The sequence below is a fragment of the Haliotis rufescens genome, unplaced genomic scaffold (assembly GCF_023055435.1).
Source record: "Haliotis rufescens isolate VD_foot unplaced genomic scaffold, xgHalRufe1.0.p SCAF_1, whole genome shotgun sequence".
NCBI classification, from domain to species: domain Eukaryota; kingdom Metazoa; phylum Mollusca; class Gastropoda; order Lepetellida; family Haliotidae; genus Haliotis; species Haliotis rufescens.
Window position 1 is genome coordinate 2,192,019 of NW_025963779.1, and position 14,358 is coordinate 2,206,376.

At 42.2% G+C, this 14,358-nt stretch overlaps 1 protein-coding gene across 1 annotated transcript in view; it reads right to left on the minus strand.

The window, feature by feature from the left end:
* Positions 1 to 4,092: 4,092 nt before the first annotated feature.
* Positions 4,093 to 14,358, minus strand: part of LOC124147034 — a 91,655-nt gene continuing 81,389 nt past the window's right edge. The window contains exons 12-16 of the mRNA XM_046517636.2: positions 11,711 to 11,881; positions 10,625 to 10,798; positions 10,004 to 10,186; positions 7,340 to 7,502; positions 4,093 to 6,191 (exon numbers count right to left, since the gene is read on the minus strand). Of these exons, the coding sequence (XP_046373592.2) occupies positions 6,079 to 6,191; positions 7,340 to 7,502; positions 10,004 to 10,186; positions 10,625 to 10,798; positions 11,711 to 11,881 (804 nt within the window). The 3' untranslated portion in view covers positions 4,093 to 6,078. The remainder of the gene's footprint in view (positions 6,192 to 7,339; positions 7,503 to 10,003; positions 10,187 to 10,624; positions 10,799 to 11,710; positions 11,882 to 14,358) is intronic.

Sequence of the window (14,358 nt, forward strand, 5' to 3'; positions counted from 1 at the left end):
CATTTTATTGGTATAGGCACAAATGGGTTAATTACATAAATAAAGCACTGTAGAGAATGAGTTAGTAACATCCAAGATATATAGTTACCAGACAGAGATGGGGGCGATAACGTCATGTACCAATGAGGAAGTAAAGTTTATTTTTTGTGTCCGTGCAAAAAAGATCTAATGCTCAGTATATTACTGTTATTATTTCAGACATTTACCATTTTAAAACCTGGAACAAAACATATAAACACCAATTGCCTTTACATCCCGAGCGATGGCTGGGGTGACGTGTGAGTCAGTGAGTGAGTTGGGTTCTACTCACACGGTGACAGCGTAGGAGCCGCCTTACTATTAACCTTGGCCTGATAGGTTAGCTTGAGACAGGAACGCGTTCGGCGTGTGCACCACAACACGTAATGTTCTCCTTGGACAAGAGGATTCGAACAATCAAATTGTGTTTTTCAACATATTTTTACAGGACATCCAGCATTCCCAGCGAAAGTTATATTTTGGGGCTGAAACCTGCGGACAAATGTTTTTTTCCACTTATTTCCCATCGTTTGTAGCAATGATTCTCAACTGTGATTATGTAGACTGGACTCGTCTTAAGGGTCAGATATGAAAACGCGTGCGGTCTGATTCATTTCACTGATGATATGACGACTGTAATGTCATTACGAGCACAGCTTCCGATGTGTCGGTACTGTTGGTCGTTACTTTGGCTACAAAAGTATTGAGTTCATGTTTCAGGCAACCGTAGTTAATACAGCAATCTCAAAGTTCACCAAGATGTCCTTTGGTCCAAGACGAACTGGAACGCTCGCTTAATATTTGTAGTTCAGTCGATACCATCAAATAATCCAGTATATTCCCAATCGTGCAGAAACCATTTGTAGCCATCTTTGTTTTTGCCATGGTTAACGGAGGCATTTGCTTTGAAACCACCACTTGCAGTTCTTATCTGAAGCAATTTTCTCAAACAACTGGTCTACATTATTTTGGTAAAAACATCGACCCAAAGTATCACTTTTGACAACATTTACAGATTAGTGGGGCCGGAAACAGGGGGAGAGAACAGCTGCCAAGTCGGAGCGTTTCTGGTTTCAACTAAAAATATCGGCAACAGACCCTCCACTATTTTGCGTCTGTGCATTTAGTGTACGACTCAGCTCCAGCGTAACACAGATACCATCTTGGTTTGTTTTGTAGTGTGGGCGATGTTGGAGAAATAATACACACGAAGTGGCCTAATGATTCTCAGGATTACGTAACACGTAACCTGAATAGACTCCCTTTGTTTCCCACTCGGGTTTTGCTCAATCATCATATAACAGAAGGAATCAGGACACATTCTCGAAACCAAGTGTGTCACAATGAGTAACCTTTATTATTTGTTATTTTATTGGATAAATTTATTTCGTTATTATCTTTGTTGAGTAATCTTATACTCGGGGCGGTTGGTTAGCTTAGTGGTTAAAGTGAGTGAGTGAGTGAGTATTTAAGCAATGATTGGTCACACTAAAGCCCCCGTGAAGCCCAATCGTGGTGAGTGAGTAAGTGAGGTTTTACGCCGCTTTTAGCATTATTCCAGCAATATCACGGCTGGGGACACCAGAAATGGGCTTCACACATTGTACCCATGTCGGGAATCGAACCCGGGTCTTCGGCGTGACGAGCTAACGCTTTAACCACTAGGCTACCCGACCGCCCCTCTGTTGCAAGAACGGTAGTACAACAGGCTAGAAAGACTGGTCAATGTGACGCTGTCCAGTGATGTTTCCTTCCAAAATCACCAGATCTGTCTTGACTTGGCTACAGATGCTGTATGGACAGGGCTACAAATGCCGCATTGCAGGACTAATGGTGCCGCATTGACTTGGCTACAGATGCCGCATTGACTTGGCTACAGATGCCGCATTGACAGGGCTACAAATGTTGCCACCCCCAAACTGTTCAACATCTTGAATGCAATAAAGTTCTTCTTATCGTAGGTTGACACAAATTCTCCCATCTGCCAGGAAAATCTTGAACCTGCTCTCTCCTGTCAACAGGACCTTTTAACAGTTTCTGTTCTACCAGCGTTACAGTGTCAGCGTTAAGTCTCGTAGTGGTCTGCAAGTTCTGATACCCGACCGCCCCTAGTGGTTAAAGCGTTAGATTGACACGACGGAGACCGGGTTCGAGTCCTCACATCGATACAATGTGTCTACCTGCACGCACAACGATGGGTGAACCTTAAAGGATACATACCATTCTTAGAGCAACAATAACAGCCTTGTCAGTTATTCAAATATGACTAAAATATCTCAACTTTAAAACCATTATGGATGATGTCCAAGCATATGTACCAAACAGTGGGCCAAACGAAAATAAATCGGTTAAATGTCTTTGAGAGTCGGGAAAGTCAGTGCTTGATGTTGCCATTGCGAATGGGGGAATGCACAAACTAAAAAGAGGAAGCAGTATTGGAATAAACCCTTTGTTTCCGAGCCAGCTGTCACGGGGAGCTTGTAGTTGTTCCCACTGACAACGTCTCAAATAGCATCACCATTATCTACACGCATCACTTCAATCATGTATTAATGGACTGATCAAAGAACTTCGTATAAGTGACATGTCAAATAAAACTACATGTAAGGCCAGTATGTTTACTGAGACATTTGCCCAAACCATGCAGCAGCAGTAGTATGAGGGAGAGATAGACAGAGACGCACAGAGAGAGAAAGAGAGAGAGAGAGAGAGAGAGAGAGAGAGCGAGAGACAGAGACAGAGACAGAGACACGCACAGAGAGAGAGAGAGAGAGAGAGAGAGAGACACAGAGAGAGAGAGCGAGAGAGAGAGAGCGAGAGACAGAGAGACGGAGAGAGGCGGAGAGAGAGCGAGAGAGAGAGAGAGAGAGAGAGAGCGAGAGACAGAGACAGAGAGACGGAGAGAGAAAATGTACCCCCCAATCCCCGCCTCAAAGCTCTAAGATTAACCATCATCAAGGTTGGACTCTCTTTATAAGTAGTTAAGACAAGTCGAATTAATTCCAAGTGGATTCCCAAAAACTCAAAGGATATACTTGACTTCCCAGAAGAGATCAAGAACCAGATTCAAGTCTGTCAAAACATCTGATTTTTCAACTTTGTACACCACTATCTCACACAACAAACATTAGGAAAAACTTCATTCCTTGATCCATGGGGCTTTGGTTACAAAACGTGGTGGACACAGATAAAGTTACATCACTATCTTCAGAGGTTCGGGACATTTTGTAAAAAATGAAAGCAAATGCCATCTGAAGTTTACTGAGAAAACAATATGTGAAATGCTGGACTTCCTCAATGATAACACCTATGTACAATGTTGGGGCAAGACATTTAGGCAAGAAGTAGGCATCCCCATGGGCACAATTGTACACTCCGTCTTGCTGATCTGTTTCTTTGTGCATATTAATCGGACGCATCCATATTGAAACATTGTCGAGTATAATACTAAAAGCCTTCATCGAAGCTGAGTGAGTTAGTGAGTGAGAGTGTATGGCGTCACGCCGCCTTTAGCAATAATCCATCAATATCACGACAGGGGACATCAGAAGTGAGCATTATGTACCCATGTAGGAATCAAAGCCAACATTTCTAATCTATAATGCCATCTACTCAAATCGATTTAACGTTGTATGAAAGGCCCCAATGTTAAATAGTTCAGATGTGTTTGAGATTTATGAGCGCTTCCAGCTAAACTGACATCAGTCTTGCAGTTTATCTGAATTATCTTTTGTCATTGTTTGCAGTATACGTAGTCTGCATGGAGTAAACGACAACGACGTTTCCGGATCTAGTTAGTCCTTGTACATTGATACTAAGACACGAACTCAAACCATTGTCTTCGAAGTGCCTGTGACTCTAATCAGACTCCAAATGCCAGTATTTAACACTGTTTATACATGAAACATCGGGCAAGAAAACGTCTCCGGATTTGCGATAATAGCTCATGAAGGGGAGGCTACATATATACACTGAAGATAAATAAAAGCGACAAAGTTTTCCCCCAAAATCAATACAAACCTCCATTAAAAACTCCAGACACTGCAATCTCGCCCAAAACAACAAATCTGTAAATAATCTAAAAATCGACATATTTTATTCGGACTCAAAATAAGCAGAATTGCAGTTAACTAATATGCACATTGGCTATGTTACACAATTGTACAGACTAATGCCAAATCTCCTTACATATAATCGGGCCTGTAGACATGTTTCACTGGTCTTGTGATCCATGTCTGGCGTCAGCAACACACTAACTGTGTCATAATAGTATTTACAACACATGTACAAATCTTCAAAATCTGAGTGTAGAGAGATATAATGACAGAACATGCACATGTCAGTAATCTGTAACTGTCGGATTGAATATTAAGAAAATTAAATTGTGCAAATGTGAAATGTTACACTCAGTCCCGATAAACACACATCCCCTGTATCCCGACGAATGACTTAACATCTCTTTTGTGAGAGCATATCATTCTTGGTGTTAATTTACTTTCCTGTAATATCTTGATAAAATAAGTATTTGAATACAAACGTCAGACAAGATCTCTGGATATTACAATCAAAATATTTAATTTTTAAATTGGTCCACGAAATGTGTATTTAAATGAGAGACATGAGTTGAGGTCGCCGTTATGGCTTGTACCTGTGGTTGTTAAAGAAGACCTTCACCTCTCCAGAACCGTCATCAGTCGTCCTAGTTGATGACAATGGGTACATGCAAGGTAGAGCTCTTAAGATTATCTAAGGTTATCACAGACAGGAAGCGGAATATGCACTGCATCATGGGATTAAGTTAAAATACCACCTAGCACCACATCCCAAATGGGTAGCCTACCCTGCGTATGTGTAGTAATGTTCTATTCAGGGCTCGGCACTTCAAAGCGAAGATGTAGTTAATAAAACATTAATGAGTACAACTTGACACTGAGTACATCTTAAGATTGAGTACAACTTAATCTGAAGCATATACTGATGACCACAGGCTAATCAACCGTGCACGTGGCATTTCATTTGTGAAAATGGTTGTGAAATCCTCAGCAAATGGCAGTAAATGTAAATTCAGTAAAATTATAAAGGGAAATGTGGCAGAAGTTGAGACTACCCCGTTACTTTGTTATACCTAGTAATGTAGGCCTTACGGTGTATGATAGATCCTGGTTATGTGACATTCCCAGTGGAACTTAGGGAACAAGGTGACGATTGCATCCATTGATATGTTCTCCCAATGGACTTGGATCGAAAGCGCAGCTGCCTCGCATCCAATTGTCATCACTATCAAACAGAATCTGGTCAGAATTTTAGTTTTATAACTTAGTTCGGAAATGTACTTAAGTGTAACTTTTTATTAAATTCAATATACATGAAATTTTTCAATTATCATATTATATAAAACGGTTTTCAATGTTAACTCAGTCGCTGCTTAACTTTTGATCATCAGTATATTAGGTTTTTACCGGAATCAGATTCACGTGACCAACTTCGTCTTCATTAATTGGTTTATATTTCTACCAAATCGCGTGGCCTGTGCATAGCTATATTATGGCACTTAGAAACATATGGCTATAGCGAGGCAAATCCATGCAAACTTAATAACATTAGCTCGTATGTACAAAACATTGGTCGAGGAACATAAATGCAGTGATTCCACTCATTTCACTGGTTGCCTGATCTCAAGCACACAACTGACACGTCAGGCCCTTCCAGCGAGGACTCCCGAACACTCCCCCTAAACGTCAGCTGACACCAGATCACAGTTAAAAACACGTGTGTCGTAAATATTGTTCACCTCCAGAACGCAGTCTGCGGATGAATTACATAGAAATCTATTGGAGTAAAGAAGTATTTATGAAGACCAGGCATGTTCAAAAACAAGATGTCCATGATGACTTCACACTGTGTTGACGGACCACGTGTATAAGGTATCCTGGACCGTCCTACAGAGCACCGTATGTCTCAGTATAGCACTATATAGTGTCACCAGCACACCCTTTCTCCTACGTGTCCCTTGCACTGTCAGTCAGTATATATAGGCAGCACGATGTACTCTGAAGGTTCTCATGTTTCGTTGGAACAGGAGAGGCAGCACATTTTGGCGTAATATCCATATCTGCAAAGCCTTGCCTTCTTCACCAGCTGGCACTGCGAGAAGGAATCGGTACAGGCACCTCCTGGAAGTTAAACAGGAAATTTGGTCTTGCTTAGATGGAATCGGTACAGAGATCTTGTGAAAGATATAGAAAATCTCACTCGGGTGTCTTTTGATATCAAATATATCAACGAGTGTTGATGTATTTGATAACAAAAGACACGAGGGTGAGTTTTATTTATCATCCAACATCATTCGTCCAACATTTCAGTTTGTAGACAGTAATAAGCAGTGTCTTAAGTGTAAAGGGTACGGCTAACAGCTTCAGTGGCAAAGCCATTAGGGATGTCATTTGAATGGTCTGCAAAGCAATCTTGTGAAAGATAAACAGGAAATTAAGTCTTGCTGAGATGGAATCGGTACAGAAATCTTGTGAAAGATAAACAGGTAAATTAAGTCTTGCTTAGATGGAATCGGTACAGGAATCTTGTGAAAGATTAATAGATAAATTAAGTCTTGCTGAAATGGAATCGGTACAGGAATCTTGTGAAAGATAAACAGATAAATTAAGTGTTGCTGAGATGGAATCGGTAAAGGAATCTTGTGAAAGATAAACAGATAAATTAAGTCTTGCTGAGATTGAATCGGTTCAGGAATCTTGTGAAAGATAAACAGGTAAATTAAGTCTTGCTTAGATGGAATCGGTACAGGAATCTTGTGAAAGATAAACAGGTAAATTAAGTCTTGCTTAGATGGAATCGGTACAGGAATCTTGTGAAAGATAGACAGGTAAATTAAGTCTTGCTTAGATGGAATCGGTACAGGAATCTTGTGAAAGATAAACAGGTAAATTAAGTCTTGCTTAGATGGAATCGGTACAGGAATCTTGTGAAAGATAAACAGGTAAATTAAGTCTTGCTTAGATTGAATCGGTACAGGAATCTTGTGAAAGATAAACAGATAAATTAGTTTACGTTTGGTAGAAGGAATAGATGAATAGATTATAAAAGTACACAACCCTTTCTATAAACAAACAGGCAATAGTCTTGCTGTGTCCAGCTTGAAATGAAGATGTGACAGTAATAGTAAATTGATTTCGGAGAAAACTTTTTTATGTCAAACATAGTTAACCTCGATTTACTGTAGAAGCCTAGTTCAGCTCAAAATATGAAATACACACTGACAGTGCAAAGACAGCTCATTGCCAGATTGTACTTAACGCCACCCCACCTGTTTTGCTGGTAGGTTTTGGTCTTGCTACACACGACTGAGTGTTGCATGGCTCTCGTGTTCTAGGCTTGGACCTTGCAGGGCACTCTGCACTTGGCTGTTGGTTGGGATCCAGACACTTGACCTCCCGCGTCCTGTAGCCAGTTCCACACGACTTCGAACACTGCAAATAGAGGTTACAATGGACTGAGAACATGAAGCTTGTATTTGATCAGACAACTCCTCGAGGGAGGATCCATAAATACTTCATGAAAGCCCCAAATTGTAAAGCAAGATATTGATGACATCCTGAGGCAGTTAAAGAACCTTTAAATGTCAAACACGGTTGTGAATTAAAATTAGAAGTGAACCAGCTAAAACCATTCTGTGTCAGTAAATATACGCTGGTAATGTGTTTACAAGAATATTAATGCTTTTGTCGGTTGGGTATCGGACGTAAACGGCATCTGGCTGACGAGGTACTGCACTTTGGGCTCTGCACCCACTTAGATCAGATAGAACATTCCAACACACAAGACTGTTGTACGAATAACTTATAACCCTCAACGTCTGTCCGCTTGAAACCAAGGACTTGCAACTTGTTTATGTTGAAGGTGAAACTGAAGAATGTCGCCAAGGTCACACAAGGACTTTGGCTGAACAACCACGTTATGATTATCGAACATTCATAAAAGATGTAGTTAATTGCTTTATAAGCAGATAAAAGTGGTTCTATAACGGGACATCGGCTGAACATGTCCAAGTCCTGGACACTAAAGGAAAATGTTAATGGCCGTTTTCAATTACGCTTCCATTCAAACTTTGATGTGACGCGTGCAAAAAATCAATCAGATTTACCGTTTTTTTATTCTGAAAGTCAGCCTTGAATCAATATGAAAAATGATTTGTCAGAATACAGAATTTGACGAGCAAGCATTAAACGCCATTGCTATTTGTTTTGACAGGTCACCTTGTCTTTAGCTGCAGCTGGGTTTATGGTGAGCCCTGCAGGGCACCAGCAAGCTGGAACATTAACCAATATACGTGGCCGTTTGGGTGGGATGGATGGCAATACTGAGTTATGGAGACAAAGAGGGGTGTTTAATACGTCTTCATCTACTCCCCTTACAACAAATTGTGAGCCCCAGGACGAATGGCGACATCCAGTGTTTATCAAATGACAGAAGATCTGCGGGGGATCACTCACAACTTATTTTCACTGTGTAATGGAAGTCGAATGTCTTGAAACGTTGGAGAGGTGTTCGTCCTTCGTCAGGAAACAAGGGCTCGTAGAGAAACACGAAGTCACGTGACTCAACCCTGTCTCACATTGATACGCCGGCGACCACATTGTGTGTCATAGTTATGTGTGTGTCGTTAACGTGTGCGCGTGTCGTGGGAGGAAATCTGACCAATTGTGTCAACATTTTAAGAGAGGAAATCTGTAAAGGATTGTTGTCCCCCATATGGACCACCTGACAGTCTTTTGATGTCGGTGAACTGAGGGAAGTCTCGCGGGGAATAATTTACTTTCATATTACGGGTTTTCCTTTTGTATTGCAAAGATCACGTGTTACGTCATGGTATTGTCACTAAGGTGTAGGGACTTTCATATATGGGCAGGCTGGTGACAGACTTCAGTGTATGTATTTACAGATGTACGCGACAAACTCGGTGTGGAGCATGCAGATGTTGATTGTTCTCCTAAGAGAGTTTGTTTAGTTGTTTGTTTGTTGTTTAACGCCGCACTCAGCAATATTCCAGCTATATGATAGCAGTCTGTAAATAATCGAGTCTGGGCCAGACATTCCAGTGATTGACATCATGAGCACCGATCCACGCAACTTGGATGCAATGACATGCATCAACCAAGTCAGCGAGACTGTTCAACCGAACCCGTTAGTCGCCTCTTTCGACAAGCATAGTCTCCTTTTACAGCAAGAATGGGTTGCTGAAGACCTATTCTACCCCGGATCTTCACGGGTCAAACATCCCACGACACCACCATATTGCTGTATCCTCCACAGACACAGAACTAAAGCCATTCCGGGCTGTCAGCAGTGTATTATGGTGTATATGCAACTGAAGCTATTCAACCTATGTATATGTGACGCTGTGGTATAAATTGTCCACAAGATTTTCTCAAAATGAGTACTTATTTTTACTTTAATTAAGGACATAGTTTTTAACACATATCAATTTATTCGTTGATCTCAATGGTTTTGTGAATTAAACCCAGTACTGCTTTTGCTTCCTTTACCCGAGTCAGGAGATCTTGGTCACAACAGGCCCGCTCACTACTAGAGGGACACCGGTGGTCTAGTGGTCTCAAACATTTGTTTTCTCTTAGTCATACCAGGATGTGCTGGTCGTTGGTTCTAATCCCGCTATGCTGTCAAGCACATGGTATGTCTAAACTACTATCACTCTCTCACTCTCATCACCAACACAGCGTTCCACGGGCAGGAGAACCAGACAATGAATGTCAATTCTAAACAATTAGCCAAACATGGGGCAGATAATTAGCCGAACAAGGGGCAGATAATTAGCCGAACAAGGGGCAGATAATTAACCCAAAAAGGGGCAGATAATTAGCCGAAAAAGGGGCAGATAATAAGCCGAACAAAGGAGAGATGATTAGCAGAACGAGGGGCAGATACTTAGATGAGCGGGTGAAACTCCTACCTCTGCCCATGACGTCATGTACCACTCGGGATGACATTCCGGCAACTGGCATTCCTCCCCAGTTTCGGGCTTCTCCTTGCCCTTACAGTTATCTTCCGTCACCACCGCCAGAACGCCTCCAGGCAGGTTCTTGACGCACGCCACGTCACGTGATCTGACGGCGTACCCACATGTCCCGTTACACTGAAAGGGGACATACATGTAAGTCATTTCTCAAATACAAAAGTAGAAGAATATTCTAAAAAATATAAACGCTGCAAATCACGAGCTACACTTGCAATATATACACCAGCGAATATCGTGTTATCAGAAACTCGAGACAATCCACTGTGTCCGTAAAATTACATGGCATAAGGAGATATCGAGAATTGAATGAGTGAGTGAGTTAGTATTGTTTTACGCCGCTTTTAGCAATATTCAAGCAATATCACGTCAGGGGACACTTGAAATGGGCTTCACACATTGTACCCATGTGGGGAATCAAACCCGGGTCTTCGGCGTGACGAACGAACATTTTAACCACCACAGGCTACACCCATCGCCCCTCGAGAATTGAGTTCGAATACAACATGGAGTACAATACATTTGAACGTATTTTCTTGATTAAAACACTGTGAGTACCTTTGACCACTCCCCGACGAACCAGTTGCCCCCGCACGGTGTGTCCACTTTACATGTCTTCTCTACACGGGGCTTGTCCAGTTGGTCGCAGCGGTCAGTGTCCAGGGCCACGCCCTTCTCGCCTGCACACATCGTCTTCCTCTTCATCGTGCCCTCCCCACACGACACCGGACACTGCAAACCGACAGACGTGTCACGACGAGCACCCCATGAAACTAGGTCATTAGTGCAGGGAATGAATGAGTAGAATTTTACGCCGCTTTATTCCACCCAGGTGCGTATCAAACGGTGGAATTCAAGAATGGGGTCCACGTGATGTTCCCATTGGGGATCAAACCCAGCTGTAACGCTGCTACACCCAGGCTCCCCCCCCCCCCCCGTGACTCTGTAACCCCTGTACATGTAACAGTTTCTAGGAGAATTCACAGGTGGAGTAAACACCTCTGTATGTAGAACAGTTACGTTTGTTGTTAGGTTTGCTAAAACTAGCATCTGCTACTGATTTATAAACTAGCCGTTGACTTTCTCCTGTATGCGCAAGACCTGCCGTCCAGTATAAGCCGAAAATATAGACCCCTGAACAAGAATATACATGTTCAGCTGTTGTTTTTAGTTTTTCTCATCAAATGTTTATCTAATTGCTTTAACACGAACATCTTTACAGGAAAGTACTTCACAATTTTTACTATATTTACTAGTTAATTGCACATCGTTCTTTCATATGTTGGCGTGGCCAAGGTCGACTTTTACATGCCATCAAATAACTGACCATGTTTTTTCTATATTTAGTGCTGAATGTTTGCAACATGATGACTTATGCTGAATGTGACCACAGACATTTTCAAGCAAGTGACATCTGGTTAGTTAATGGGGGATGGTGTGTTTTACTTCCTGTACCCGGACAAGGAGCTGTATAGGTAGTCATTCTTTTGAATTTTATTGCTTCTCTAAGGCCACATTGTCATTCATGTACAGGTAATAGCCGTTGAATGCTTAGTTATTTTAGAAAAATATATAACGTTTAGTATGGAAGCCTATGGGAAACATGTAACCTGTAGGAACACAACGTAGACACAACTCGCCTACCTCTTCTGGCCATTGAGTGGAGTACCAGCCCTTGCCGCAGCTCCCCATGTTACAGTTCTCCTGATTGGCTGGTTTGAGTACCGTGCAGAGTTGAGAGGTCACGACAGTTCCTGCTGCGTCCGTGCACGTGACTTCTCTCTGTCTCCTTCCCTGCCCACAACGACTTGAACACTGTGGGTGAGAATGACATCAGGTAATGGCAGCCAAAAGAACATCACGTCTTGGGGGCTTCTACGCCGCCGGCTTTTGGGTAAAGGCGCCCCTCGCGAAGAACCCAGTGAACTGAGTGAGTGAGTTAGGTTTTACACCCCACTTAGCAATATTCCAGCACAATCACGGCGGGGTAAATGAACTTCACAAAGTGGACCCAAAGTGGGGATCAACCGCTGGCCTTCAGTTCGACGAGCCCAACGCTTTAACTAAGCTGTCCCACCGACTTGAGAATCTAATAAGACAGATAGTTGAAGGCGATGACAAATTGACTGTTTGGTTTGGGGACCTTATTGCAAATGAGGATTTGAAAGATTTGGCAATTTGAACTATTTTCTTAGCAGAGGCTACTGCGATATATGAGTGTTTTTTTTAAAGATAGGAGAGAAGTAATTACTGTTTACCAATCATTTGTGACAGGATCATACATTCCCATCATCTACCCCCACCCCCACCCCTAACCCCCCCCCAAAAAAAAACAACAAAAAAACCCAACCAAACCCAACCAAAAATACAAAAAATACACGCAAACACAAAACAAGGACGATAAGGAAGAACCAAAATCATTTTGAGTGACCAAGATGATGCTTATTACATACAGTGCAAAATGCACAAATATTGAGAGAAGAATGACATAACGACGGTGTGTTTGATATTTTTCTTGAAATGTAGAAGATAAACTGAAACTAAACATAACCCTAATAAATTCCTTTGTATGATGGGACACTAAGCCTTGGTCGACGGTCGTGGGTTCGAATCCCGGGCAGGTCCTGATCATGAACCTAACTCAACCAGTGGTATACGTCTAGGACTTGCCAGACACGCCGTGATACAGCTGGGAGAGAGTACACCTGCCCGTGACACCCACCCCGCGGATCTTACACTAACAGACAACACATGTATTTCAGAAACATATTCAAGCCATACATCATTGGTGCGGCCGTGATATTTGCACCCGCAATGGCGACCATGTCACGCCACCGTTGTGCACTGCGGACTTCCCCATGAGTAAGACGGAGACTGGAAATGGGACGCTTACGTTCTGCCAGTGCTTGTTTATAGCATCATGTCCTTGCAGTAAGGACTTGTAAACTGCATGTGTCGAGGCTGTATAATAAACACGACCGAATTATTTCAAAAAACCCAAACACACATCATAACGCAGCTCCCTATAGCCCATGTTATGTTAAAACATCTGGTTTACCATATTACTGGTCTCGGCATGACATTACATATATTCAAAAATATAGACATATGTTAAAAAATATATCGCTGGAATGCCAAATAGCTTACACTATTTGACAACTTTCCAATGGTAAAAAAACCAAACCGTTAACGAGTTTACGATAATTGCTCATTATGCATGAAACAATGGTGATTTGATAACGTTCAGCTTAAATCACTCTTGGCGACATTAAGCTTCAAAAGGAAACTCAATATACAAACAGCCCGACAGTTGGACAAAAGGCATCTGTCAAAGAAACCTGTTCCCCCAAACCTATTATCAAGGGTTTAGTTGATTTCTCTGTGTCACCGCATGCCTGACATACATGCACAATCTCACCGTGTTTAGCGTTCAGCGACAGTCGGTGTTGATGTCGCACGTGATAACGCGGTGCAGCGATGTGTAGATATTACTCACAGATCCAATACTACGTCCTGTAACGTCATGCAACATGGCTGCTGTTTTTTGTCCAACCGAGACACCCACGGTATAAATGACTGCCAAAACGGTATCACATTTTGTTATGTCAGGGTTTTCTGTCTCAGAAAACAATCTTAGAGTTATCTTCAGCATGTTTTTGTATCTCATTCGAGGATGTGTCATGGTTCGTCTACACGCCGGGTGGTCGTCAAAGAAACGCTTCTCTTTGCAACTTGGAAAAGTAAACGCTCAAAAAACAAAGTTTTCTAAAAACAAAGTATGTGTCAAAATATGTTCAAGAATCACGCCGGGGTTTGCAGTGTGGCCAACCAGGGATGAGAAAAGGGCTGAGTACGGCATGTCCATGTCGATGACCGGCGATACAGTAAGCTAGGAGCGCTGCAAGTCAGTTGGTCAAACGCCATTTCGAACATTATTTCAGTCAAATGTCATAGTGTGACAGGTCTTTGGTGAAGCCAACGCGGACGTAATGGTGCTGGTAGGGTGCTGGCAAACCAAGAATTCTAACCACGACAATTCAGGGATTCGAACTAGGTCAGCCGTGTCCCTTTAACTCCCGACAGTTAATCAGAACCTCGTCTTCATTCAAAACACAATCTGGAAGTGTTTGCGGGTTACGGCAAAGAGGGGATAAACCATATTCAAGGAAATTCCAAATTCCAGGGTTAAAACGGTGCAGTAATAACCAGGGGAACGTTCTGCTTGGGGATTTGGAAGTATCTGTTTGAAATTGTTTTTTACATGCAGCAGACACAAACAGAATAATATATAT